Source organism: Budorcas taxicolor, chromosome 13 (genome assembly GCF_023091745.1).
Source record: "Budorcas taxicolor isolate Tak-1 chromosome 13, Takin1.1, whole genome shotgun sequence".
NCBI lineage: Eukaryota > Metazoa > Chordata > Mammalia > Artiodactyla > Bovidae > Budorcas > Budorcas taxicolor.
Genome location: NC_068922.1, coordinates 44,818,045 through 44,845,532, shown reverse-complemented (window position 1 = coordinate 44,845,532; position 27,488 = coordinate 44,818,045). Strand labels below are relative to the sequence as shown.

The 27,488-nt window shown below is 50.6% G+C and overlaps 2 protein-coding genes across 3 annotated transcripts in view; one reads left to right on the top strand and one right to left on the bottom strand.

Annotated features, from left to right (window-relative positions):
- Positions 1-1,601, top strand: part of PFKP (phosphofructokinase, platelet) — a 52,146-nt gene extending 50,545 nt beyond the window's left edge. Inside the window, exons 21-22 of the mRNA XM_052651197.1 lie at positions 1,109-1,211; positions 1,289-1,601. Coding sequence (XP_052507157.1) covers positions 1,109-1,211; positions 1,289-1,436 — 251 coding nt within the window. The 3' untranslated portion in view covers positions 1,437-1,601. The remainder of the gene's footprint in view (positions 1-1,108; positions 1,212-1,288) is intronic.
- PITRM1 (pitrilysin metallopeptidase 1) lies at positions 345-27,488 on the bottom strand. 2 transcript variants are annotated; one of them, XM_052651195.1, is made up of 27 exons: positions 27,418-27,488; positions 25,402-25,504; positions 21,766-21,872; positions 21,444-21,595; positions 20,892-21,006; positions 20,717-20,813; positions 19,955-20,115; positions 17,969-18,095; positions 17,642-17,730; positions 17,011-17,139; positions 16,326-16,439; positions 16,070-16,166; positions 15,143-15,277; positions 13,718-13,856; positions 8,757-8,873; positions 7,678-7,810; positions 6,819-6,939; positions 6,643-6,719; positions 6,269-6,434; positions 5,939-6,039; positions 5,298-5,418; positions 5,058-5,114; positions 4,510-4,622; positions 3,803-3,928; positions 2,984-3,129; positions 2,670-2,772; positions 345-2,590 (listed from the first exon to the last, which is right to left on the bottom strand). In XM_052651195.1, the coding sequence occupies exons 1-27, from the start codon at positions 27,468-27,470 to the stop codon at positions 2,491-2,493; spliced, it is 3,099 nt and encodes a 1,032-aa protein (XP_052507155.1). In that variant the 5' UTR covers positions 27,471-27,488; the 3' UTR covers positions 345-2,490. The 2 variants fall into 2 exon arrangements, with proteins under 2 accessions (XP_052507155.1, XP_052507156.1); XM_052651196.1 differs by having other exon boundaries at positions 25,402-25,501; positions 27,418-27,448.

Genomic DNA, 27,488 nt, shown 5'->3' with positions numbered 1-27,488 from the left:
CCTGGGCTTTCTCCCATTTCAGCTATTCCTGACTCTTTGTGTCCATCAGTTCTGTTGGATTTTTGGAGGTGGGGATTACATGTAAATAACAAATTACATAAATAACAAGTAATTTGGAAGAATTGACATTTTAAAAATATTTATCTTCTAATTCATGAACAATTTAACCTCCATATATTAGACCCTTTGCTACTAAAGCATTGTTTTCCATAAAGCTATTGACTATAAGTTTATTCCTGACTTAGTGATTTTAAAAATATATCACTGTAAAGGGTATTACAATTTCTTAACTGCTGGAGTACAGAAATACAACTTATTTTTATACACTGATGTAAATTGTAGTGATTATGTGTAAATGCATCTCTTCTTGGTTTTCTCACACACAGCATCTGCATGGATGCGACTTTTCTTGGTTTTCTCACACACAGCATCTGCATGCAAATCTTTTTCTTCCTTGACTTTTTGTGGATGAGTTTCCTCCAGAGAAACCCCAACAGACGTAGTGACAGAACTCCTGTCTTGTCTCCTGGATAACACAGGGAACACCTCAGTGCCTCATGACTCAGAATTCTCCCTAATATTTAAGTGAAGTCTTTCTGCAACTTATTTGCTGATGGTCTTTGGTGGATACTGGATGCTCTGATGTTCGCTAAGAATTGTTTCAGTCATGAAGGCTAGGACACACTTTTGCACTAAATGAAATGGATGGTCCCTTGACTTTTCTTTAGCTGACTTGCTCATGTTACACTCACCTTGTCTGTTCCCCTCTGTGTAGAGGGCTGACTTGCTCTAGCATCCTAGAGGCCTGGGGGTTCCCTGGGGAGAGCGTCTCTGAGTCCTGATCTTGGATGTTCGATAAACCTCTGCCTGTGTCCTGTCTGTGCTTCTGCTGTAGGGAGAGCGGACGGCTGCATGTGTTCCATGTTTACAGACCTGCTTTTGTCTGAATCTGTGACGTTTGGCATGAAAATACACAATTTACCCTCTCCTCTGCAGTTCCTACAGCTCTCCATGCCCCCTGCTCTCCTGCTCTCCAAACCCTGGTAATTTGTGCCAATATCTAGACCTCACCTCTTGTTTTCTTACATCATCTTTCTACCTTTCATAGGAAAAAAATTTTTAAGTGAGGACTCTGTGTGTGTGCTGGGAATCAGCAAGAGAACACTGCTGTTCCAGCCCGTGGCGGAGCTGAAGAAGGAGACAGACTTCGAGTAAGCGCCTGAGGCCAGGGGCGGGGGGAGGCCCCCTGGGTGGGCCCTACCCTCGCTCAGCCTGGTCCCCCCTGCAGGCACCGGATCCCCAAGGAGCAGTGGTGGTTGAAGCTGCGGCCCCTCATGAAGATCCTGGCTAAGTACAAGGTCAGCTTCGAGGTGTCGGATGCTAGCCAGCTGGAGCCCGTGCAGCCCCGTGGCGCTGAGGAGCCGGCCGCCATCTAGTGCCGCCCGCCGGCTGTCGTGGTCCAGTTATTTACGAGCACTTTACGCGAGCATCGTCCACGTGATGCCCGACCCCAGGCGCTGGCGCACGGGCCGCCTGTGCTGCCTGTCTCCTGCTTCACAACCTGCGGGCCCCGCAGAATTAAACGTTGGCTACAACTCCAACCACTGTGCCCAGTGTCTTTATTCTACGTGGGAGTTGAAGACCTCGGGGTGTGCGGGTGGCTGTCAGGGTTCTGTTGGCAGAAACAGACAGGTGTTTTCTAGGGAATTGGAGCTGGCCACAGGCAAGGGCAAAGTCACCGGAGGAAATACGCAGTGCTCTGACCTGCAACGCGTGGGTGGTGCCCAGCGCACAGATGGCCCTGGACCAGGGAAGGTGATGCTGCCAAGGGGGAATGGAGGCATGCACCCCAGAGTCTGCAGAGAAGGGGCCCCCACCCCCACCCTGTGTGCCTGGAGGAGGAGGGGGCTGGGGGAGAGTCAGTGCCCCTAGGAGCAGAGCCTGACTGGACACAGTTGCCCCGCAGCCAGTGAGTGGAGGCCAGCGTCAGCAGCGTCAGGACACCTCGTGCATTTCTCCATAAAGTCCCTAAAAACTACTTCAGCAAATAGTCATTTAAAATAATGCCTAAAGCGCAGGTAGGTCAGAGTCACCTTTGAGTTTTAAAAGGCATGCACTAGGACAGTAAAGTAAAACAGCACTTAAAGCTTTAGAAAGTCTCAAGACTATATACTCTGTGCGTCTCTGGCATGTAGTGAGTAATGATTTCAGTTAATTTCTTTGTGATCACTATTTCCTTCTTCAAGATGGAAGAGTTTTCATCTGACTTGCCAGGCAAGACCTTATGCAAAATTTTAAGAATGATATCAAATGATATCATGTATATACGATCATATATATTTGATATATAAATAATATATACACATGATTAACAGTCTTGCTAAGAAAATAACTTAAAAGGTGAGGAAAGCAAGGCACTCGGAGTCAGGAGGCAGGGTCACCGCTGTCTTATGACCACGACAGGGCCTTGGCGATGCTCGCATCATCTAGTCACCGCTGTCTTATGACCCACGATGGGTCCTTAGCGATGCTCGCGTTGTCTGGTCCGAGCAGAGCCATGCCGTGTGTGTTTCTCCTGGCGCCCAAGTACCTGGAGGCAGGGGGGCAGTGGTCACTCAGGCACTATGGGGTCACAGGGACTGGACACTAAGCACCCAGCTCCCACTCACCTGTTGCTCACGTCGACCAGGTCTTCGTGGCAGACGGCGAAGAGCTGCTCACGGTGTACCTGCTTCATCTCATCTGAGAGGCCGTACAGAAAGTGGTCCAGGCCTGAGAGTGAGTACAGGGGATGGGATGGGGTGGTTGTGAGGACACACAGCCACCCCCAGCCTTCACGCCCCGCTTCCACCACAGGTCTCAGCACTGACCCTCAGGCCCGCTCCTCCCGACTCGGCTGAGACGCTGGGCAAAGGAGGAAGCAGAGTCTCGGGAGGACGAGCTCAGGCACCAGGGCTCCAGGTGTGTCTGCTACACCACGCACCTTTATCTGAAGATGCCACCGGAGCATCCACGGCAGAGAAGACCGAGAGCTTTGCCTCATCAATGTCCTGCTGGGTGAACCTCCCGGCCTTGGCCCAGTCGATGGCCTTCATGAAGGACTGCAGTGTTTCCGTGGAACGTGGATCCCTGGAGACCCGAGGGGTCAGACACTGACGTTTATCAACAAGGAACAAGCAAGTATGACGCAGTTTGTCCACACTTTGGGGTCATCAGCGGCTGTTTTCACATGGTACAGACACCCCAGTGCTCTGGACACTGACGAGTGGCCACAAAAGCCACCAACACTATCCCTGGAGACCCAGCCTGTCACCCTGCGAACTACACCTCTGCCACCAGGACAGGGACTAGCCAGAGGGAACAGAAGACACATGTGAGACGCCCCAGACGCAACAATGGCCCCTGCGGAGGCCAATCTCCTGCATCCTCCCTGAGCACGGAATCCTCCAAGGTCCTCACACATGCACGTGGTCCCCAGGGCATCTGTGAAAAACGCCTGGTTTCTGTCCCTCTGGAAACCCACGGCCCCCGCACGACCACAACCACGTCCAGCCCGTGAGGAGGGAAGCCCCTCCTTCCCTGGGGTGTCAGTCCTGCCCTCAGGCAGCGGGGCCGCAGGACGGAGATGTGAGCGGGCAGGAGAGTCTGTGGCCCCGAGGACCCAGCCCGGCCCCAAGAGTTTCCAGGTTGTCTCCCAAGCACCCTGGTCACCAACCCCAGAGCTGTTTCAGGCCCAGGGTTCCCAGGATTATCTGAGAACAGGGGAACGTCTTTCTGAAGTGTGCAGTGCGCTCAGACCCACCTGTAAGAGTAAAGTGTGAACATTCCGCCGTAGCTGAGCCGGGCGCCTCCGCCGTAAGCACCACCTTTTTCTCGAATTTCCGTGTGTAAGAATTTAGCAGTCATCAACCGTGCCAGGATCTTGAGGCTGAAAAGATAAAAAGATGCACATTAACAACAGCACAGCTGGCAGGGCAAGACTGAACATAACACAGAGTGATCCACGAGGGCAAGAAAGACGCGAGCAAGGTGAGGCCTGGGTGACGGGAGGGATGGGGGTGGGCCTACTCCCTCCTGCCCCGCCGCAGCATTTGCGTGTCTTAGGTGAGTGGCCTCCACCGTGAAAGTCCCTCCCTTAGAAAACACGCTCCAACAGGGAAAATCTACCAGGCCTCCGCATCCCCATGACGTCCATCATGAGCAATGACAGCGCGCCGCCCTGCCCTGGGTCTCCTCTATGGCGGGGCGGGGGGCATGTGGAGGGTGAGCCTGAGCTCCTGGGAGAGGTGGTGGGCCGCGCATGGCTCTGCTCCCTGGCAGGGACAGGGGGTGTGGAGGAGGGCAGGAATCCACCCGTCCACACGTCTTTTTTCAGGAACTTCTCTTTCAGTGATATACGGGAAGTTCCTCACACCCAGGGAAGGTGGTCCCTCTCTGTTTCTAAAACCACATCTTGCTACTCATCAGAGCCCTACATAGTGCTGCTCCTGAGGGCCCAGCCCCATGCACCTGGCGTGGTCCGGGGCTGTGTACGGGGCGGTCCTGATGCACTCGGCAACGTAGTTCACGGGGAACGGAAGCAAGAAGTGCGTCTTCATCTGGCAGGGCTCGAAGGTGGGGTCCTGGGGCAGAGGCCAGGCGGTGTCAGCGCCACATGGCCAGGACCCTTGAGGACCCAGAGCCCTGACCGTGATGCCCTGGGCAGCAGCAGCAACCCCATCCACACATAACAGCACTGGCAAGCTTGCCCCACACAACCTCCGCAGGGTGGAGGTGGCACATCCCAGCCCACCCAGAGACCTTGGCTCACCTCACCCACTCCCTCCCAGGGCCCTGAGCATGTGGCCTCGTCTGATCACTTTCCCGGAATAAGCGCCTTTGTCTTTCCTAGGGTCATCGGGAGGTGGGTGGGAGGTGAAGTGATCCCAATACAGCAGTGATGTTTGAACAGAGGTGGACTGAACATGAGGCATCCACACAGCACCTGGTGGCCTCAGATACTGGCTGGCCATGGAAGGGACGGCGAAGTGGGCAGGGCGCGAGAGGAAGGGACTCACCGTCACCAGCCTCCTTATGACTGGGCAGCTTCCGCTGGATGCCTTAGGTGCAGGTTTCTGGAAGTGAAACGTTTCCCAGAGAAATGAGTAAACCCTGAAACGCACGTGAGCGGGTCAGGTACATTCTGGAAACAGCCTGGATGCTTAGGGTTCAGGCAGTATAGGCTCTGTGGCCTGAGTGTTCTTCCAGGGGAAGAACGCCCCTCGTCCTCGGGCCCCAGGGCGGGCCCCGAGCCTCACCTCCACCACGTGCAGGCACACGGGCCTCTGCTCCTTCTCACTCCGGCTGAGGCTCCTCAGGAAGGTCTCCACTGCGCCCTCCACCTGCGACATCTGTTGGGCAGTCGCGTTCACAGAACATCTGTTTAAAACAGTGTACGCACAGAACCATTACTGTGAAAAGATTACCGAAGTGTAAAGACACGTACATGTAAATGTACAAACAAAAGCTGAGTAAACCAAAAGCCACATGCTTTTCTTCACCACATGCTTTCTGGGTACGAAAAAGCCTGACCCTGCTCTTGGCCAGCTCAGAGCTCTGTTTCCCTGAGGAGGAGGAGGTGCAGAGAACAACCCACCCTCAGTGCTTTCGGGGCCAAGGTCTCAGCACACACACTGTTGAGAGGAAGATAAACCTTCATTCAAGTAGCACTGTTAAGTAGTCAGAGGGTGGTGGTAGTTCTCCACCCTCTCAGAAGACGTTTCTCTGTGGTTCCTCCAACCTCCACTATCATAAAAAAGCGTCTGACAAACACCGAGAAGACCTGGGCTCTTCTCTGCATGCTGTGGCCGCCCCCAAGCACTCCCTCTGAAAAGCCCTCTCCACACCACACTCAGCAACAAGGAGGTTAAGTGCAGCCTGGAGGCCAGCGCGGCCCTACCTCAGGCTGTCACAGCTCAGCAGGTGTTTCCAGATGCGCAGGAGATTCCCCAGGATGGGCTGCAGGTCAGTCATCTCCGCAATTCTCTTCATCAGCAGCACCTGAGTCAGAGAGCCCATAGGGAGAGCCTGGACCAGACATCCTGACACAGGGACATGGGTGTGTGTACGCGTGGGATTCGCACTTGCCCAGCTCAAGGGAAGGGAGCTGTGGGCTTGAGAAAATAAGGTGAGAGAGAACACTTCCCGCACCCCCGCCCCGAAACCTGGCCAGTTCATGTTGGCCAATCTGTTAAGAGCCCCAGAGAGGCGGCCAGCCTGAGCACCTCACCTGGTCCATCCCCGCGAAGGTCTCCTGCAGGTCCCCCGCAGGTGCCAGCGTTCTGCCCGCCCTGATGGACGCATAGAGGTGGCCCGAGTCGGGGACACCATTAGACAGCTCCTGGGCGGCCATCCTCACCAGCACACGGAAGTGCTCCTCCTCCTCAAGGCGGGGGCTGCAGCGGAGAAAGCCGTGATGAGCCCCGGGGACACAGCCACGCCCCCGTCCCCAGTGGGAAACCTGCCGAGGGCAAGTTCTCAGGGGAGGGAAATGTTGAGACTCCAGCAGGGACCAAGGACCAGGCCTGCGACCAATCACAACAGGGCACGGTGCTCACAGGACTGGGTCCCTGTGTCTGGGGTCATGTCTTGGCAAATACTTACTCATTCAGTATCTCACTCCACAGATGCATCATGTCTGCTAGGTTTCTATCGAGGCAGAAGGAGGAGAACAGCACACCCTAAACCAGGAGGGAAGAAAGAATTCTGACCTTCTGAAAAAGAAAAAAAGACATGGGGAAAACCAACCCCCACCAGCCTGCACCCAAGGAAATGGTCACCTGCTCGTAGGTGTTAAGGTGTGAGTCGTCGGGGAGCACCTGGGGGGCGGCAGCCAGGCCACCCGTCTTCAGCTCCACCTGCTGGGCCAGCTCTCGGTAGTCGAGGCTGCCGCAGCCCAGCCTGTGCAGAGAGAGCACAGAGTCACAGGGCAGAGGGTCCTCTGGGCAGGGAGTCCCCCGACTGGGCCCCCGCCCACAGCAATGCCCGCCCAGCAGCTGGGCTCCCCCACCCCAAGCTTTGTAGCCCCCAGGTACAGGCAGCCTCGGGGGTGGGGAACCTGCAAAACAAGCTTCTCTGCACTCTCAAGAAGTCACTTCAACATGGATGACGCCTTGGGAGGGAATACCCTCATTGCTGCCCCGAGCGCAATATTAACTAACTGTCCCAAATAAATGAATAACTGAAGCCAAGGTGACGACCGGGCTATCCCGGAACCCTCTGCCATGGAAGGCAGGCAGCAGGAGCTGTACTAATGAGGACGGGGAGCAGTAGACAGGTTCTGCGGGTGACCCCAGGCCTACATGTCACATTTAAAGCTTAAAGCTTCTGATGAGAAGAATTATCCTCTTCATCATTTTAAAAAGAATCTAGTTGAGATAGCTGTATATTACGTTCACAGTTTATAAGTGTATTTTAATGTACTACGTTACAGTAAGAAAGTATGATGTCCAGGAGGAAAATTCTCAACAAATACACCATCCACCTTTCTGTAACAACACTAGAGATTTGAAAAATAAAACCGTTCACTGACAAGTGACACTGGTGCACTGAAACAGGACACACAGTGAACAGCCCCGAGTAACCAGGGAAGACGTGCCAGGCTCTAGAGGCGCGCGTCCGCCCCATGCAGCCCCTTACTTGGTGAGGACGCTGCAGAAGAGCGGCACGTAGGGCCGCAGCTCCTCAGGCAGGGCGTTGAGGCTGGAGAAGGCTCTGAAGTAGACCACGCCATTGGTGGGCTGTGCGCAGTACTGGACTGGCGTGTCCCCAGCTGCAGGAACAAGGGTACTTCTTCATATTCTTACCAGCAAAGTTTTAACAATGTAACTATCACGTAATATTTGTAAAACACTTGTTTTTCAAGGATGGAGTTTTAAATTTTATATTATATTAGCAAAAAACCGCGATTCATTCGCCACACATCATCAGACAACTTTCCCTGCTATACTTTTGTTACGGCAGAACCTGGAAGTCTTGAGTTTCTCTGTGAGGAACCAGAGCAGAGCAGGGACCCTCGTGGGGTGTCTGACCACCTGCGGTTCAGCACTGCCACCTGCACTCAAATCCTGGGCATGGGGGGACACTGGCGGCCCCTCCCACAACACACCCCACAAGCCACTCACCGCCAGGCCCCTCGGGCACTACCCTGTGTTCTCATTTTCACATCCCGAGCGCAGTGTCTGACCTGCAGCGGAGCTGAGCACTACTCATGATGAATTACAACACTGACTCAATGAACTTCACTGATAAACCAGACCTGAAGGGGACGCTGACCTGGCTTCCCAGAAGCCTGGGCCAGAGAAGGGGCTTTGCCGACACTCACACACGAGTAACAGACACATCATGAGTCAGGGGTGCTCGCGCACAGCCAGAACCCTGGCTAGACATGGGCACCATGAAGGCCAGCGCTGGAGTCAGACCTGCTCGGGCAGGAGGGGCTGTCACATCACGGCCACGGGGAGCAGCGTCAGTACCACGGGCGAGGGTCCAGTGTCCAGGGGAAGCGAGCAACGATCCCTCTGCATCCCACAAGGCAACACCCAGCGCTGTGGGCCTCCGGACCCCATGCCCTTGAGAGCCATGTGTACACACACAGGGGAACCCAGAAGCAGGGGCTCAGCATTGCTGGACCCAGGACTAGAAACGGGGGCGCAAACATCCTCTGTAGACATCCACCGGTGACTCTCCTCCCAGGGACACTGGTACCCGCCACTGACCTGCCTGCACCACCTCCAGCTCCGTGAGCGGGATGCGAGGCTCGACGTCCGACACCCTGAGCGCTGGCAGACACGAAGCGTCCGGAGGTTGACTCTGCTGAGCCTGCAGTTCCAAACCTATGGTGGGGGGCAGGGCAGGGGCGTAGCAGCAGTGAGCATCCAAGCCAGCCCTTAGAAGCCCCTGCTCAGCCCCTCTCCTGTCCTTTAGTTTCTGTAGTCTCCCCTGGGCGCAGGGAGCCCCACAACGCTGGGGTCGGAGGTTGCCAGAACCAGAGAAAGCAGCACAGTAAGCAGCCAGCAGCAGTCGTCTCCCCAGCTCATCCTCGGGATTTCAGAGGACCGGTTTGCTGGGGGAGGGGAGTTTGTGCAAGCAGTTCCCACCCGCATTTTATATCACAGACTGAGCTTGTGGGTTGAAGTGCACTAACTCTGTACTTGTTTACTTGTGTTTCATTTTCACTCATCTTGGCAATATGCTGTGTGATCACATAAAGTTCACAAATAAAGAAATGGATGAACACTTTCAGGGCCTGATCTTACACTGATGTGAGGGAGGGGTGACGGAGGATGGACGGACACCCTCTCCTTGAGTTCCTGCTCAGACCAGGCAACTCGTGGGGAGGGGGTGTCACAGGGTGCAGTCCTGTCAGCCTGAGTCACCTCACCCCCACCCTGAGTCTCTAGCACCAGGTTCCCCACCTGGCCTCACGCAGGCTCAGGGAGCCAGCTCCACGTACTTCTTGGAGCTCCGACACCTTCAAGGCCCCCACCTGGCCGCTTTTCCCCAGTCAAGTGGAGCACCCCAATCGCTGCGCCTCACATATGTCCTCGCATCCTGAGAAAGCCCCCTCGCGCCCTCTGTCCTGGTGAGCATGGGGCAGAGGCCGCAGGCACCTGCTCCACCACTGGCCCCGGCAGCCCAGCCACGCCCCTGCACACGGCACACACGATACAGGCCCCAAACTGGAAGACTGACTTTCCCAACAAACTAACGCCCATTCCCACTTCTCACTGGTGCTTATCTGCACACTAGACCCCGATTCACAGACTCTTTGCACTGAGTCCACACTCAAGACTTACTGACCTGACACAATGGTAAATGCACTAGGTTGTGTCCTATGTCTCCAGACCACTCTGCCATGATCTTGTAACCAGGGCCGCCATCCCTCCACAGGCAGGCGTGGGCTGGAACATACGAGTTCTCTTAATGCAAGACACCTCCACGGCCAGGCCAGGCACCTGATAACTCAGGGAACACACGTCTCTGTGCTTGGTTGTGGAATTACCTTCTGTGCTACAAACAGCTTGGAAAATGGATGGACCACATCAAACTAAAAACCTGACAGCAAGGGACACTGTCAACATGAAGAGGCTGCCTACACAGCAGGCAAGTATTTGCAAATCTAATGTTACTGGTAAGATATCCGAAATATCCAAAGAACCCAGTAGCAAAAACCATCCAATTAAAAAATAGGCTGAGGACTGAACAGGCATTTTTCCAAAGACAAAGATGGCCAACGGGTATAGGAAAAGGTGCCCCAAACCACTCACCAGGTATGATAATAGTGTGTGTCTACTACTGTGCCCACAATAAAAGACAGAAATGGTAAAGAACTAGTAGAAGCAGAAGAGATCAAGAAGAGATGGCAACAAAACACAGAAGAACTATACACAAAAAGATCTTCATGACCCAGATAACCATAATGGTGTGATCACTCACCCAGAGCCAGACCTCCTGGAGTGTGAAGTCAAGTGGGCCTTAGGAGGCATTACTACGAACAAAGCTAGTGGAGGTGATGGAATTCCAGCTGAGCTATTTCAAATCCTAAAAGATGATGCTTATGAAAGTGCTGCACTCAATATGCCAGCAAATTTGGAAAACCCAGCAGTGGCCACAGGACTGGAAAAGGTCAATCTTCAACCCAGTTACCAAGAAGGGTAGTACTGAAGAATGTTCCAACTACTGGACAATTGCACTCACTTGCCATGCTAGTAAAGTTATGTTCAAAATCCTTCAAGCTAGGCTTTAGCACTACATGAACCGAGAACTTTCAGATGTTCAAGCTGGTTTAGAAAAGGCAGAGGAACAAGAGATCAAATTGCCAACATCCGCTGGATCACAGAGAAACCAAGGGAATTCCAGAAAAATATCTACTTCTGTTTCACTGAGGGGTAGCTTTGACTCCTTTTATCCATTTCTCCCACCATCCACCCAACTACAGCCTTTGACTGTGTGTATTGTAACAAACTGGAAAACTCTTAAAGAGATATGAATACTAGACCACCTCACCTGTCTCCTAAGAAACCTGTATGCAGGTCAAGAAGCAACAGTTAGAATTTTATATGAAACAAATTTCTGATTCAAAATTGAGAAATAAGCATGACAAGGGTGTATATTGTCACCCTGTTTATTTAACTTCCTTGTAGAATACATCATGCAAAAAGCCAGACTGGATGAGGCACAAGCTGGAATCAAGACTGCCTGGAGAAATATCAACAATCTCAGATATGCAGATGATACCACTCTAATGGCAGAAAGGGAAGATGAGCTAAAGAGCCTCTTGATTGAGGGTACAAGAAGAGAGTGAAAAAGCTGCCTTAAAACTCAGTATTAAAAAAAAGCTAAGATCATGGCATCTGGTCCCATCACTTCATGGCAAATAGAAGGGGAAAAGGTGGAAACAGTGACAGATTTCCTCTTCTTGGGCTCCAAAAGCACTGTGGATGGTGACTGCAGCCAAGGAATTAGAATAAGACTGCTTCTTGGAAAGAAAGCTATGATAAACCTAGACAGTGTATTAAAAAGCAAAAACATCACTATGCCAACAAAGGTCCATAGAGTCAAAGCTATGATCTTTCCAGTAGTCACATATGGATGTGAGAGTTGAACCATAAAGAAGGCTGACCGCCAAAGAATTGATGCTTTTGAACTGTGGTGTTGCAGAAGACTCTTGAGAGTCCCTTGGACTGCAAGGAGATCCAACCAGTCAATCCTAAAGGAAATCAGTCCTGAATATTCATTGGAAAGACTGATGCTGAAGCTGAAGCTCCAATAGTTTGGCCTCCTGATGTAAAGAGCCAACTCACTGGTAAAGAGCCCGATGCTGGGAAACACTGAAGGCAGAAGAGGGCGGCGAAGATGAGATGGTTGGATGGCATCACCAATTCAACAAACATGCACTTGGCAAACTCCGGGAGATGGTGAGGGACAGGGAAACCTGGTGTGCTGCAGTTTATGGGCTCGCAAAGAGCTGGAGACGACTCAGCGACTGAACAACGACAACAGAGATTAACTGGACAAACTGTGGTAACCATCTCACCACATATAAATACATCAAATCATTATGTTATATATCTGGAACTAATATGATGTTATGTCAGCTACTCCTCAATTAAAAAAAAAAAAATTTAGGAGGGTTTCCTGGTGGCTCAGTGGTAAAGAATCCACCTGCCAATGCAGAAGACACAGGTTTGATCCCTGATGAGGGAAGATCCCACATCAAGCCTGTGCTCCAGTGCCCGAGGGCCGCAACAACTAAGTCCATGCGCCCCAGAGCCCGTGCTCTGCAACAGAAGATGCCACCGCAACGAGAAGTCTGAGCACAATGCGAGAGCAGCCCCTGCTCGCTGCAACTGGAGAAAAGCCCTTGCGGCAACAAAGACCCAGCACAGTCAAAAATAAATAAGATTATTTTAGAAAATTATAAACTTATGGTTACCAAAGGGCAAAAGGAGGTGGGGAGGGATAAATTAGGAGATTGGAATGAACTACTAAAGTACATAACCAACAAGGACCTACTGTAATAGCACAGAGAACTATATTCAATAGTCTGTGATAAACTACAGTGGAAAAGAATCTGAAAAAGGAACGGAACCACTCTGCTGTACACCAGAAACTAATACAACACTGTAAATCAATTATACTTCATTTATACTTTAATTAACAAATTTATGGAAGACCTTAAAGTAACTCTGTGCATATGTAAAGAACTCAGAGATTAAACAGGTTACACACTGACATTAACTCTGTCTTTACAAAGTCAAATCACCTCAAAACTCAGCATGATCAAGTCACGCCAGTCAACTCCACCTGCTGACATGCCTGATAAATTCTTCGTGTAATCCCAGCCAACTTTCCAGGGGTCGGGAGGTGGGTGGATGTATATGTATTCCTGTGTACTGTGTACATATGTAAACGTCATATGCTGCAACCTGCAACTGCTGTATAGAACCCAGTGGCTCTGATAAACGCACAGCGTGAGCAGCACACCACCATCGAAGGCAGGTGCCTCCGCCCCAGAAGGCAGCCCCACCCGCTCTGGCCTCACGGCCTGTGAGACTCACAGACCCCGCGTGTCCCAGTGTTCTGGCCCTCGTTATGGCTGATCAGAATCCCCCCATGTGGACACCTCAGTTCCCTCTCTGTGTGGACACATGCAGGGCATGTCAAGTCCCGTGTGGACAGACACTTTCACTTCTCTTGGGTGAACACTCAGAAGTAGGACTGCTGGGCTTTACAGGTGGTGCAGATTTACCACGTAAGAAACCACAGACCTGTTTCTGTGTTCACAGTGCCTGCACCAGAGGCACCCGTAGGGGCTCCGTGAAGAATGGAGACCTGCCACCCCTGAGCCCACAGCGCACTCTGTCCCCAGGACCCGTCTGCAGTCAGCCGCAGACTGCCACGCAGCACGCACCCAGTGGCCTATACAGCCTCGGTAAGGAGAAGGCATCTGTGAAGTGTGTAAATGCATAAACCCCGTGAAGCCACCTCTCTCCCAGAACACCTGCCTTTCCTGCTGAATCACAGGGTATAGTTTCTGAGGGGAAGGTCAGTCTTGTTGGGGTTAATACAGAACTCTGCAGGCAGCTGGCAGAGACCTATTGGCTGAAACCAGCCGCCTCCTTACGCTGGAAGCTCGGTGGGGCTGGGTGAGGGTGGGGCAGCTGCCAGACCTGACCTTTCTCATAGATCTGCTGCTTGTCTTCCGGGGAAAGAGAAGTGACCTTTTGCTGCAGTTTTTCTGTTTCCATCTGTGCTTGCTTCTCGGAATACTTTTCATCTGGTTTCATGGATAAAGTCAGCTTGTGCCGATTATTCTGCAACAACCAGAGCAAGAGAAAAGTCAACTAAATACACGGTCTTATGGAATCCAGCATTGAGCCGGCCTCCAGCAGGGTGCGCTTAGCCCCATAGTTCCGTTTTCCCATTTCTCACGGTGATGACAACAGAACTTGCCCCACGAGGTTGTGCATGCAGAGCCCGGGAGCCACAAGCAATCCTTGAGGCCACCTGCTCTGCAGGGACCATGTGGTCCACACGCCAAGCTGCTACCATCTGAGGCATAGTCACTGTAGTTCCTACGTCTTAACCACAAACGCATCGACATTCAACAGTGCCTTTACACCTTGGTTGTACAAAGAAACCACCTGCACCTTTTGATACCATAATAAACCTTTGGCTTTAGTCTAAGTTGAAGATAACAGAATAAAATAATTTTTTACTCAGTCTTCATAGTACCACTAACTTCTCAAACCAAAACTAAAATCAGTATTTTATAAACCGTGAGGACAAAATAGATGCTGATCTAACATGACTCAGGTGACACTGGGCCCCTTGACTTACTGCAGCCACTAGACACACACGCCCACAGAAAGCTAAAGTGCGACACCACAGAGCGGGAGGACCACAGCACATCAAGCACCATGTGCAAAATGGCTTGTGATTAGAGATGAAGAACGAACGGCCAGAGCAGGTGCCCCACCCCAGCACGGGTGCCCAGGACCACGACCCCACTCACCACAGGACAGTCCTCCCCACCCCCACCCACCCAGGGCAACAGGGGAGATGACATTCCCCTCCATCAGTGACGGTCCACCAGGGAACACACACAAAGCACAAAAGCCCACAAGTCTGTGGAGACAAATGAGTACCAAAGAGACCTTGGTAAAAACAACCAGAACATTCACACACTTGGGCAACTCGTCTCGTGTTCAATACAATCTATTAGCAAAACAGAACAAAAATACAGGGCGACCTCCTGGGGTCCAGGTTCAATCCCTGGTCTGGGAGCCAAGAACCAGCAAACCAAGAAGCGCCCTCCTCACCAAAGCAATACAGGCAGATGCTCGGTTAAACACCCACCCCACCACCCACACACACAGACACACACACACTCATACACAAAAACCCACCTGCATGAATATCTGGAAAACAGAATTTTTAAAGCTAATATGACCATTTACATTTTTAATCAACAATTAAAAAATTAAATCTCATATTGTCAAAACTTGACTTATACAATGCAGAGTATATTCCTAATGTTCCCTTCATTATTATAAAATTCAACTTCAAAATTACAGACATAAATTCTCAACTTTCTTACCTTAAAATACTGTTTCACTTTTTCTTGCAAAAACCTTGGATTTTCCTTCAGGCACTTTCGGAACTGAGCCACCTGACTTCCGAGCTTCAGGAGGTCTACAGGGTCCCCGTCATGGTTCCAGCAGGAAGCAATGTACTATTGAGGGGGCAGGTAGGAGAGTCACAACAAGCCACAGTAACCTGCAAACCCTGTGTCTGCCCAGCAAACATCCAAGCCTGCCTTTTTATCAGGACTCAGCTTCTAGACTTAAAAATACCACAGACGACTGCTCATGAAGAAAATTAAATCATTTTTTTTGGCTAGAAGAATAACTAAACTCATGATTTTTTTCCCCTAACAAACTAGAAAGCACAGATTTAAAGATTACTTTTTGGAAAATATAATTATGAAATCATGCTAAATCCCTAACCATTTAAAGTACTCTCTAAATCTATTAAAAAATAAGACATCGGAAAGCTAATGAAGTAAGCAAATAAAAACAGGAATGATGCATTATAAAACTAAATTAACAGTAATTTTATATCAGATCCAAACACCGTAACTTCTCCAGTTCAAATGAAAGGTGCTGTGAATAACAATCTGTATTTTCAAGAACCACTAACTGGGCTTCCCTGGTGACTCAGTGGATAAGAATCTGCCTGCCAATGCAGGAGACACAGGTTTGATCCCCGATCCAGGAGGATCCCACATGCCATGAAGCAACTAAGCCTGAGTCTCACAATTACTGAGCCACACGCTGCAGCTACTGAAGTGCAAGCGCCTAGAGCCTGTGCTCTGCAACAAGAGAAGCCACCACAATGAGAAGCCTGCACAACACAACTAGAGAAAAGTCCGCACGGCAGTGAAAACCCAGCACAGCCAAAAATAAATTTCAAAAAACCACGAACTAACAAAAAAAAAGAGACTGAGGAGTTTAAAACTACGCACAGACGTCAGGGTGAGTCCAAAGCTGACGGACTGGTGCTTCATCTGTATTTCAATTTTATGAAGTAATGCTTCAATGCGATCCTCTTCAAATCCTTTCCTGCAAAAACATCAAGAACTCAGACACTGAAAAATCCATATGTCTCAACAACAAGGCCGCAAAGGTGACATTCAAACAGCTGCCATGAAGGACTGCGTGTGATGTGAGCCTATGTTCGGGAACGAGGACCCAGCCCAGCCCTGCAGGCGCCACACGTACTCGATGACATCATCTAGCGTCCGGTCCACGATGTCCCGGACCGTCTGGACGTCCTTCTCTGCGATGCCCTGCAGGCCCACGCTGAAGTAGGCCTCCCGAGTGCAGCCATTGTACCTGGTATGAAAGCAGGTGACACGTCAGAATCTGCACGCCCCTCCATCGCTGGTTGAGAAGACTCTTCACTGAGATCAGAGCCTCTACAGGACTCAGCCAGGAGAAGCCAGGAGGGCAGCTCCTCAAGTACCCGCTGCTCAGATACGATGGCTCATACTCATACCCTTTTAGTTTTTCCAAAAACCACCACGATTAAAATTCCAGAGCAAAACAAATCTAGAGAGTTTTACCAAATGCTATGATTTCAAAGGACTTCTAATGGCCTGACTTTTCAAGCAGGCAGCAGCATGCCACTCTTGGAAGAGTTACCTTGTTGGGTTTTTTTGTCAACTGTCCACTGCAGGGGACATCTACAGCTTGTGCTAGAAGCACAGCTGGGGCAGGAAGAGGCCCCTCCCTAACCACAAGGTATGGAGCCACCTATACCACTGATCCCCCTCAGCCCCACCCCCTACGAGCGGCCAGTAACCCCTGCCCTGCAGTGACCAGCCCAAAATGTGTCCAGACACTATCAGGTGTTAGAAGTGCCCCTCACCACGGAGTAACGATCTGATCTGACAGTGACACGCACCCAACATCAGGAGAGAAGTCGGTGCCAAGTCCGGATTCAATGAGGGCTTTGTAGAAGGGGGCATTGGGGCCACTGATCAGGAGTGAAGACAGAAGGCTCAGCGTGAAGGCTTCAAACGTATTGGTGATGCTTCATTTATGAAGAGGGGGGAAGAGAGGGAAATGGTTGGCCCATGGAAATGTTTTCAAAACTATTAAAACCACAATAAACACTTTTATTTTCCAAAGCAGCTGAAATTCTACTAGAAATTCTTCCATTTCAACCTCTATCTTTAATAGTTACATGGGCAAAAGAGCATTTCTTGACTTGTAAAACTCTTACACTGTGGGACCCTGGGGGTCCCACACCATGAGCAGACAGTGACAGCACAGCAGGAGCCCTCCCTGCCCACACCCCTCATGTCAGGCCGCTTGGGGTCACTCTTGAGTGAACAAAGCTTCTCAAGGTCAGAGTTCACAGGGCTCTTTTCACGTGCAGAGGCACTGTGACCCCAATACTAAACCCAAACAGTTCCACCGCTGTTAAAGACACCCCACATCTAATAATACCACTGGAGGCCCAAATCCCCCCACCCATGTGCTCCCAGGGGCGTGTCCCCACAGGGTGGTCCGCGTGAGCCTCACACACTCACTCCGGCAGGAGAAAGCTGACACTGATGGTAGTCTGCCCCGAGGGGCCCTCAGCCAGCGAGTCCGGGGCACACGTGATCTGGAACTCCCTCTGCAAGGGCACAGGCGTGCGTCAACGGGCGCAGATGGGCAAGAGCACCTGACGTGCAGGACATTCCCTGTGCTTCTCGTCAGGGCAACTGTGCTTTTGCACGGACCACCGCTCTTCCGCTGGAGAACCCTCACACTCAGGGCAGGCCCACAGCGCTGGAAACCCTAGGAACACACACCCCACCTGCATGTCACATGCTCACAGGTCTGCTGACGCGTGACTCAGACCCAGCTCTCACCGGCTCATCCCAGGGCTTCTGGGCTGGCACTGACGTCCGTGGCTCAATTCTCTGAAATTTACTCAGGGCCTCTTCGTGAATTTGCTTCAGATGCTGCTCCAGCGGAAAGTTACCGTAAGTGAAGAACCTGAAGTTTGAGAGAGCACCTTAGTCTACATCAGGCTCTGTATGAACCAGAGGGTTTCCAGGATCTAATGGCCAGAACATGCCAGTCCCCATGCTGATGTCAACTTCACACAGGAACACTTGTTTCACTTAATTTAACCACAACACCGAATAGAGAGGCTTCTGCTCTTTTCTGAAGATGTGGTTCAAACAAAGCACAGATTGTACAAAAAGGATTAATTAAAATCTGGCAAAAACTGCTCTTCAGTTTGAATTTACTATAAATGTGTTAGAAAAACCAAATAAACTACACATTAAAATATTTAAAACCTAAGCTACAGCACCACAATAATCCAAGACTAACAACAAAATTTAAAACGTCACAAACATCAAATCTGGGTCACAAATCTCAGATCGCCCATGTTTTTAGGACAACACATTACTTACTGGGATAAAAAGCACAGTGCAGACCTCATCTTTTTAGCAGAACGCAGTTTGAGCTACAATTAAGGGCCTGGGAGCTAGTATCCTATAGATCCCGTCAGCCTCCCCCTCAGAGCTTAGACAGTGCAAAGCCAGCAGTGAGGAGCACCTGGCTGTGCACACTGGTCCCCACACGCCCGACTGGCTCAGCTCCAGGACCCCTGGAGGAACAGCCACGGGTCTAGAGCAGGAGGAGGCCTGCCTTTGGGGCCAGGGCAGATCTCAGAAGTCACCGAAGATGTCAAGGATGAGTGTCAAGGAACTTCCTCAGGCCACCGTGGGGACAATTTGAGCACTAAAAAGTTTTTGAAATTCATTTGGTGATCACATGGTCTTAAATATATACACATATGAAAATATTTCCATGAAGTCTTTATGGGCCATGAGGGGGCAATGTCCCACCAGAAAGGGTACTTAAGGGACACAGCAAGGAAAGGCTGCCTGTGGGCCTCGACTGATCAAACATCTCAGGGACAACTGGAAATCAATCTCGGTCAAGGCATAGGTGGTTTTATTCAATCATTTATTCTGTTAAATGTGAAAACAGTGTTATCTCACATAAGAGAGCATCCTTGTAAACATCTATGTGTATCCGTGTATGTCTGTGTGTATGTATGTCTGTATGTATACATGTCTAGCTGCCTGTTACTACATGTGTCTACATGTGTCTACGTGTGTCTACATGTGTCTATGTACACACCCAGAGGATGGAGCTACAGGCTGAACACATGGGGTTCACTGATCTACTCCCTACACTCTCCTGGATGATTAGGAGTTTTCGTAATTAAATTTTTTTAAATTTTACACTTAAAATAGTTTTGCAAATGACTTTACATGACTGCTTAAAGTATTTGTAAACTACTGTTGTTTAGTCACTAAGTCATATCTGACTCTTTGCAACCTCATGGACTGTAGCCTGCCAGGCTCCTCTATCCATGGGATTTCCCAAGAAAGCATACTGGAGTGGGTTGCCATTTCCTTGTTCAGGGGATCTTCCTGACCCAGGGAACAAACCCACGTCTCCCGCACTGCAGGCAGATTCTTTACCACTGAGCCACCAGGGAAGTCCTTGCAAACTGTCAGCATTTTATTATTAATCATACCTGAAACAGGGAATTGATCAGAGGTTGAATGACACAGCTACCTGTCTGGGGGCACCTCTCCAGGACTGTGTCCGCCCTGAGAGGAGGACCACAACTTCCTGTTATACCATCAGCCTGAGGCTGAGCTGCAGAGGCAGCAGGCAGGGGCCTCGCCTTGTGGGTCTGAGGGCGCGTCCACGCACAGCAGCTCCCATCCACTGCCTGTGGTCGTGAAGGAAGCCTCCAAAGCCCAACTCAAGAGAAGCAGGACAATGGGGGAAAGCAACCCGGCACCAGGCTTCCCAGGCAGTGTCACCTGGCATTGCTGGGGTGGTAGTGCACGGCATGGAACTGTCTGAGCTGCTCCCACGTGAGGTCGGGGATGCACAGGGGGTCCCCTCCGGAGACCACCGAGTACGTGTGGTCAGGAAGCAGGCGGTTCTGAAGGTGCTGTGAGAATATCCTCTCGTTATCTGTCTTCAAGTAAAAATACACATGTAAGTGAAAACCAGCACACACACTGTTCACATGTTCAACAAAGTAGCTGCGTCCTGGGAGTCCCCCTGCTGACATCCTCAAGTACCCACCCAGATGCTTTCAGCCATGAAATGCTAATTAAGACGTGTACATTTTTTTTTACACATGGTGCTCCTGCACACCTGAACTCCAGAGTACAGTGTCAGGAAACAAAAACTCCTAAGAGCTGCCTTCCTGCAGCATTCACTGCATGTGGTCGTCTTTACCATAACTTGAGAGACACTGTGTCTGTGAACCCCACCCTACACCGGGCAGGAAAGAGCGGAAAACCAAGGTCTCAGGATCGTCAGGAACACAGTTTTCATCTGGCCAAGCCCCAAAGACCAGACGTCACTGTGGTCCCCACACCCTCGCTGAGAACTGCCGTCCAGCTCATCGCCCAGCGGTGCCAGCTCAGTGCACTGTCCGCGCTGACGCAAGTTCTCACAGCGAGGATGTTAAGTGACATAACAAGATGCCAGCCATCTGCAAAGACTGTTTGTACTCCAACATTTTATACAGTAGGATAATTTAACACAGCATGAGAGAGGGAAACACTCACAAATGCTCCCTTCATTTCATTGAAGACGACACCTTTAAAGACCAAAGGCGTCTGGGGGTCATTCGGGTCCTCATGTTCCAGTCGCCATCCTTCCTGCCTGAAGAGTGACAGATGATTACATGGTGACAGTGACTCTATCGCTGAACTAAAGCTCGATGAACCAACTGCTACATACCAGAAGTCCAGTTCCCGCAAGCACGGAAAAAAGGCTGCGTCCAAATACACGGACAGGAGGTTCTGGAAGTCCTTGGGGTTTTGTGTGGAAAATGGGTACAGGGTGTAATCACTAGCTAGACACAAAGAAGAGCAGGGTTTTAAACACAGCGGTTCCCCCAGGTTTATGCCAGCACTGTCTGTTTCAGCATCATAGCAGGTCCACGGTGTTGGGGCACAGAGGCAGCAGCAGCTGTTGGGGGCGGGGGGTGGGATTGCCCACAGGGTGCCTGCCGCCAGCCCATACCCCCTGCTTCCTGCAGCCACAACCCAGACACCAGCCCTACTAACCAACCTCTTACAGCATTATTCCCCAAAGAAAACAGCCGTCACCTTTTCCAGAAAAAATTCAGATGCATTTTCCCTAAAATCCCAGGTTTTATAATTAACCCGGTGTTCCTAAGAGATTATGCATCAAACGGCCTCCAGACAGAGACTGGGAACTCGACCCCAGCCTCCAGGCTGCCACCCCCACATCTGAGACCAGGCAGCCCTGGCCGGGTCAGCGTCTCACCCGTGAAGGCATTCATGAATGTGGACAGCGACCGGTTCAGCATCTTGAAGAAGGGGTCTCGGCAGGGGTACCTCTGAGAGCCGCACAGGACCGTGTGCTCCAGGATGTGGGGGGCGCCGCTGCTGTCGGTGGGGGTGGTGCGGAACTGCACACTGGGGACACAGCCACACGTCAGAGCCCCTCAGGGTGCGGGCCAGCCGTGTCCCCGCCTGACCTAAGGGAGCCGGGGCTGGGGGGAGACTCCCCTCCCCTCCATTCCTGCTGAACCACCGCAGGCACCCCTGCAGGGCATTCAGACCGTGAGCCCAGGATGCACACACACCTGAACAAGTTGTTTCCATCCTCGCGGGCCAGGTGCAAGTACTGTGCTCCCGTGCCGTCATGGCTGAGCTTCACGGCTGTCAGCGACAGCTCGGGGACAGGCGTCACCTGAACCAACGAGGAAATGGGGGAGTTAGATTGGCTGGAAAGGCGTGCACCATGGGGACGCTGCATCTGTGGGACCCGGCGGACCCAGCGGGAACCTCCGAGTCCAGAGTCCACGGACCAGGAAGGCCAGACCTGGGGCTGAGGACAGCACCACTGTCCCTCCTGAGCTCCCACTGTCTGCTACCATCTCCTGAGTGTGCCACAGGTGACCCTGGGAGGGAGGCATCCCACCCCACTTACAGATGAAAACTGAGCCTGTGGCTGACGGGACAATATGCCAAGATCACAAAGACTAGAGTCAGACCCCTTGTGTCGCACCGGGCTGCCCTGGAAGAGAGTGGACTTACCTGGAACGCATACCAATGAAGAGGAGCCCTGCTCAACACAAATAGAGAAAGTCCACGCAAAGCAGACTCAGGACAGTCAAATAAATGAAAAGAACTATTCTATTATTTAAGAACAGCAATCTCTTCTTCACCCCCTGGGGGAGGTCTTGTCTGTGAGCGCTGAGTAACTTCCACTGTCCTTGGTATTGAAGCAACAGCGTCAAGGCCCCACCCTTAACCTCAGCACCTTGTCACCATGACCACCACCTGGTGTGACAGGGACCTGTCTTTACTGATGCGACTTCCTGGCCGGGCAGAGGTCAAAGTTCTGCTGTCCTGAGCCTGCTCTGGGGGCCCTACTACAAAAACTATGTGCTTTAAGTGGCCTACTGATGCCCACATAAGTTACAGCAATGAAACTGTTTACACCTCGGAGTTCACAACTGTACTTCTGTCAGATGTGATCAGTGTATTAGGTTGGTGCCAAAATAATCGCGGTTTTGCAATGTCGAACTTCACCACTTGTTATTAGAACACATTCTTAAATGCGGTTATGTCATACATCATTTGAATGGGTATTTCTTGCTTTATGTTTTTTGCTAATGACTTATTACTTACTGTGTATTTTATATTTACACTATGGAAATGATGTTAGACAAAAAGCAAATCTGAGCGATTTTCTTTTGAGTTCAAAACGGGTGTAAAGCAGCCGAGACAGCCCACAACATCAACAACGCATTTGGCCCAGGAACCGCTAGTGAATGTACACAGTGCAGTGGAGGCTGAAGTTTTGCAAAGGAGATGAGAGCCTTGAAGATGAGGAGCGTAGTGGCCGGTCACTGAAAGTTGGCAATGACCAACTGAGAGCAATCATCAAAGCTGATCCTTTTACAACTACACAAGAAGTTGCCAAAGAACTCAACACTGACCATTCTATAGTCATTAAGCATTTGAAGCAAATCGGAAAGGTGGAAAGCCTTGCTAAGTGGGTGCCTCATGAGCTGACTGCAAATAAAAGAAAAATCCTGGTTTTGAAGTGTCATCTTCTCTTAGTCCACACAACAACAACCAATCATTTCTCAATCAGATTGCGACATGTGACGAAAAGTGGATTTTATATGACAACCAGATCAGCGGTTGGATGGAGAAGAAACTCCAAAGCACTTCCCAAAGCCAAACTTGCACCAAAAAGAGGTCATGGTCATTGCTGGGTGGTCTGCTGCATGCCTGACCCACTACGGCTTCTGAATCCCAGCAAAACCATCCCATCTGAGAAGCAAGCTCAGCAAACCAATGAGATGCACTGAAAACTGCAAGCCTGCAGCAGGCAGTGGCCAACAGAAAGCCCAGTTCTCCATGACTAGGCCCGACCACAAGCTGCACAATCAGTGCTTCAAAAGTTGAATGCACGGGGCTACAAAGTTCTGCCTCATCTGTCACACTCACCTGACCTCTCGCCAACGGATAACCACTTCTTCAAGCATCTCGACAAATCTTTCACAAGGAAAATGCTTCCACAACCAACAGGATGCAGAAAATGCTTCCCAAGAGTTCACTGAATCCTGAAGCACAGATTTTTATGTGACAGGAATAAACAAACTTATGTCTTGTTGGCAAAAATGTGTTTATTGTAATGATTCCTATTTTAATACATAAAGATATATTTGAGCCTACTTATCATGATTTAAATTTCATGGTCCAAAACCGCAATTATGTTCGCACCAACCTAATATTTAAAACCAGTCTGCCTCTGGACTTCCCTAGTGGTCCTGTGGTTTAGAACCCACGTGCCAAGAAAGGGGACATGGGTTTGATTCCTGGGTCGGGAAGATTCCACGGGGCAACTAAGGGCATGTGACACAACTACCGAAGCCTGTGCTCTAAAGCCTGGAAGCCACAACCACTGAGTCCGAGTGCTGCAGCTACTGAAGCCTTCGTGCCCTGAGCCCGTCCTCTGCAACAAGAGAAGCCACTGAAATAAGCCGCCTGCGCATTTCAACTAGAGTAGCCCATGCTCGTCACAACTAGAGAAAGCCCGTGCATGTGTGCTAAGTCGCTTCAGTCTTATCCGACTCTCTGCAACTCCATGAACTGCAGCCTGCCAGGCTCCCTGTCCATGGGATTCTCCAGGCAAGAATACTGGAGTGGTTGCCATGCCCTCCTCCAGGGGATCTTACTGACCCAGGGATTGAACTGGCGCCTCTTAAGTCTAACCTGCGTTGGCAGACAGGTTCTTTATCACTAGCACAACCTGAGAAAGCCACACAGCAACAAAAATCCAGTGCAGCCAAAATAAGTTAATTAAAAGTAAAAATAAAATAAAATAAAACCAGTTTACCTCATAAACAGCTCTCACAGTAATTGTTTCTCAAAAAGGACCATGGTTTATTATAAACTAAGTTTCCACAAAACTTGAAATGTACAGGAAAAGAATCATGCCTCTGAAAAAGGTATTATTAGCCAGAACTATACAGATATCCCAAGTCTCTTGAGACTTCTTTAGGGGCCCCACAACCATGAACCCCTTTAAAGTGGTTCGGAGACCCTGCCCTGAATACCCCCTGCCCCTGTTCCTGGAGACAAATGGTGGCTCTCCTTTACTTCTCCACAAATCCATCCCCACCCTGCTTGTGCCCAGCAGACCCTCTTGTGTCTTCCTGTTGCACACCTGAGTCCTTCTGACTGTGAGCTGCCTGCCTCTGTTTTTATTAGTGTAAAGAACAGTGTGAAACCAACATCCAGTCGACTATGGCATGTACATCATTGTCAATTATAGCATTAAAATAAAAAAAAGTTTAAGCCAAACAAAACAAGATATTTTAACATAAGCTAAGTACCTATAAGCCCACACAATCTCTCTTCTATAATCCTGAAACCTAATTGACTCAAAACCAGAAAGATTTTGCCCAACTTTGGAGCAAACCTGCTTGATGGTAGGAACTTCACCTGAGTAGATGTGGGGCCTTCAGTCTTCAACACAGGTTATCAGCAATGCAGAAACAAAAGAAGCAAGGCCTCAGGCACTCAGGGAAGGGATTAGGGGGTCTGCTTTCATCTGAGTCAGGAAACCCTTTCACTTGCAAACTCCGCTCCTTTGAGCATCTGCTGTGAAACTGAAGGAAGCGGGCCTGGGGACACAGATGAACAAGCCCAGCCCCCACATCTCTGCTCTGAGCTGACACAGGAGGCGCCCCCAGGCCCACCTGGCTGATGGTGAAGCCGTGGATCCTCTCTCCAACGCGGTACTGCAGCGCTCGCTCACAGGCCTTGGTGCTCCCCCACCTCCAGGCTCCGAGGTGGGCACTGCTACATTTAAGAAAAGGAGTCAGATGATCTGCTGGAAGACTGGCTAACATAATTCAGCAAGGTAACAAAAAACACTGCCATGTGACAAAGAATTCTAAGAAAAATGAAAACCTGCATCTGCTAAACACATTTCAGAAAATCAGTTTCCATTAAAGTCCTTTCAATTGTATGTCAACTCACCTAAGCCTTGTAATACCAAACACTTAATGTTGAAAACCTTTTATTTCTACATGTCCATAAATAACTGTAATACAATCATGTCACTAATTTCCCTTGATTCTGGGGAAAAATACAATTCTCATGTCAAGATCATGGTATCCCAATGAACTCAGACTACAATAAAGTTTCATCCCACACCTGCCGAATTAGTGAGAATTAACAATCTAGTGTTGTCAGGGGCTCACGTGGCCACTGAGTGGGCACTCTGAAGGGAGACTTCAGAACAGCCCTGTCCTTATTAGATGAACAGTTCATTCCCCTCAACGTATGTGCCCGTGACCTGCACTCACTCCCTGGTGCACAAACACACAACAACATGCACATCATTCCCAAGGGCCCCAAACTCAGCAGCCCAAATGTCCAGTAACAGAGAACAGATAAACTGAACTATTCAATTGACAAACTTAGCCCTAAGAATGAATGGACAACAACTATATGTATCAAAGATGTGGGCACATGATGCTGAAGCAAAGAAAAAAGGTGCCATCTAACCAGGTAACACCGTAACGTAAGACTACACAGGGATGGTAAAAATACAGGGGAAAGTAAGTTACTTCTGTAAACCAGAAGAGCAATTTCATTTAAGAGAGAGGGAGAGTTACCATGGGTAAAGGGTAAGCTTAACCTGGGTAACAGGGACACAATTTATAGTATTTTCTACATTAACATTAAATCTCACAAAAATATTCTTTATAGAAAGTATGGGCTGAAAACACTGACTCATTCAACATCATGCAATAGTATGGGTCTATTTTATAAACAACCAACAATTCCATTCTGGATTTAGCCAATTCTAGAATTATGGGATAGAAGATTTTAACCCAAATACCCAATAAAGACAGCCCAACGACAGACACTCCCGTTTCCTCCCCTGGGTCAACAGGAGCTAAACTCCACCATAAAATAATTCTCTGAATCAGCATGAAACTAAACAATTTATGTTTCTTTAGAGAGTAAAAAGTTACATTTTACAAAGTCAAAAGGAATGAAGCTGATTCAGTTTGAAACTAAATGCATTCTTTTCCCATAAATCCACTCATTAAACACGAAGTTGGAGGCTCAGACAGGGAAGAATTCACCTGCCAATGCCGAAGACCCGGGTTCGATCCCTGGGTCGGGAAGATCCCCTGGAGGAGGGCATGGCAACCCACCCCAGTGTTCTCGCCTGGAGAATCCCGTGGACAGAGGAACCCGGCGGGCTGCGGTTCAGGGGCCGCTAAGAGTCGGACACGCCCGAACGATCAGCCCTCCACCTCGGAGGCCCCATTCTCCAGGCCGCAGAGGCGCTTAAGCCCCCCGCCCACAACCTCGGGTAAAAGAGCAAACGCCCAGCGAGAGCCCTGCCCGCCGCCCCCTAGTGTCGCTCTTGTCAGCTCACTTCAGGGGGCCTCCGCCTCGGAGGCCCGACCCCCGGTCCGCGCTGGGTCCTGGCCGGCTTCACCCCGCCTTCGCTGGCGGCAGCTCCCCAGCCTAGGTAACCGGACAGGGGCTCCCTCCCTTCCTCCGGGATGAAGGCCACCGCGGGGCCCGCTCTGCCGTCCTCGCACCACGGCCTGCGAGGGCGCCCCGTCTGGGGGCCGGGCTCTCGCAGCCAGAGCCCCGCACGAGGGGTCCCAGGTGGGGGAGCCACGCCGCCTCGTCCCCTCCCAGCGTCACAGTCCCGTCGCTCCCTGCCCCCAGCCCCGCCCCCTCACCCGCCGCTCAGCCTCCGGAGCGCGCCCTGCGCCCTCCAGCCGCCGCGCCACATGCCGCCAGACTAGCTCGC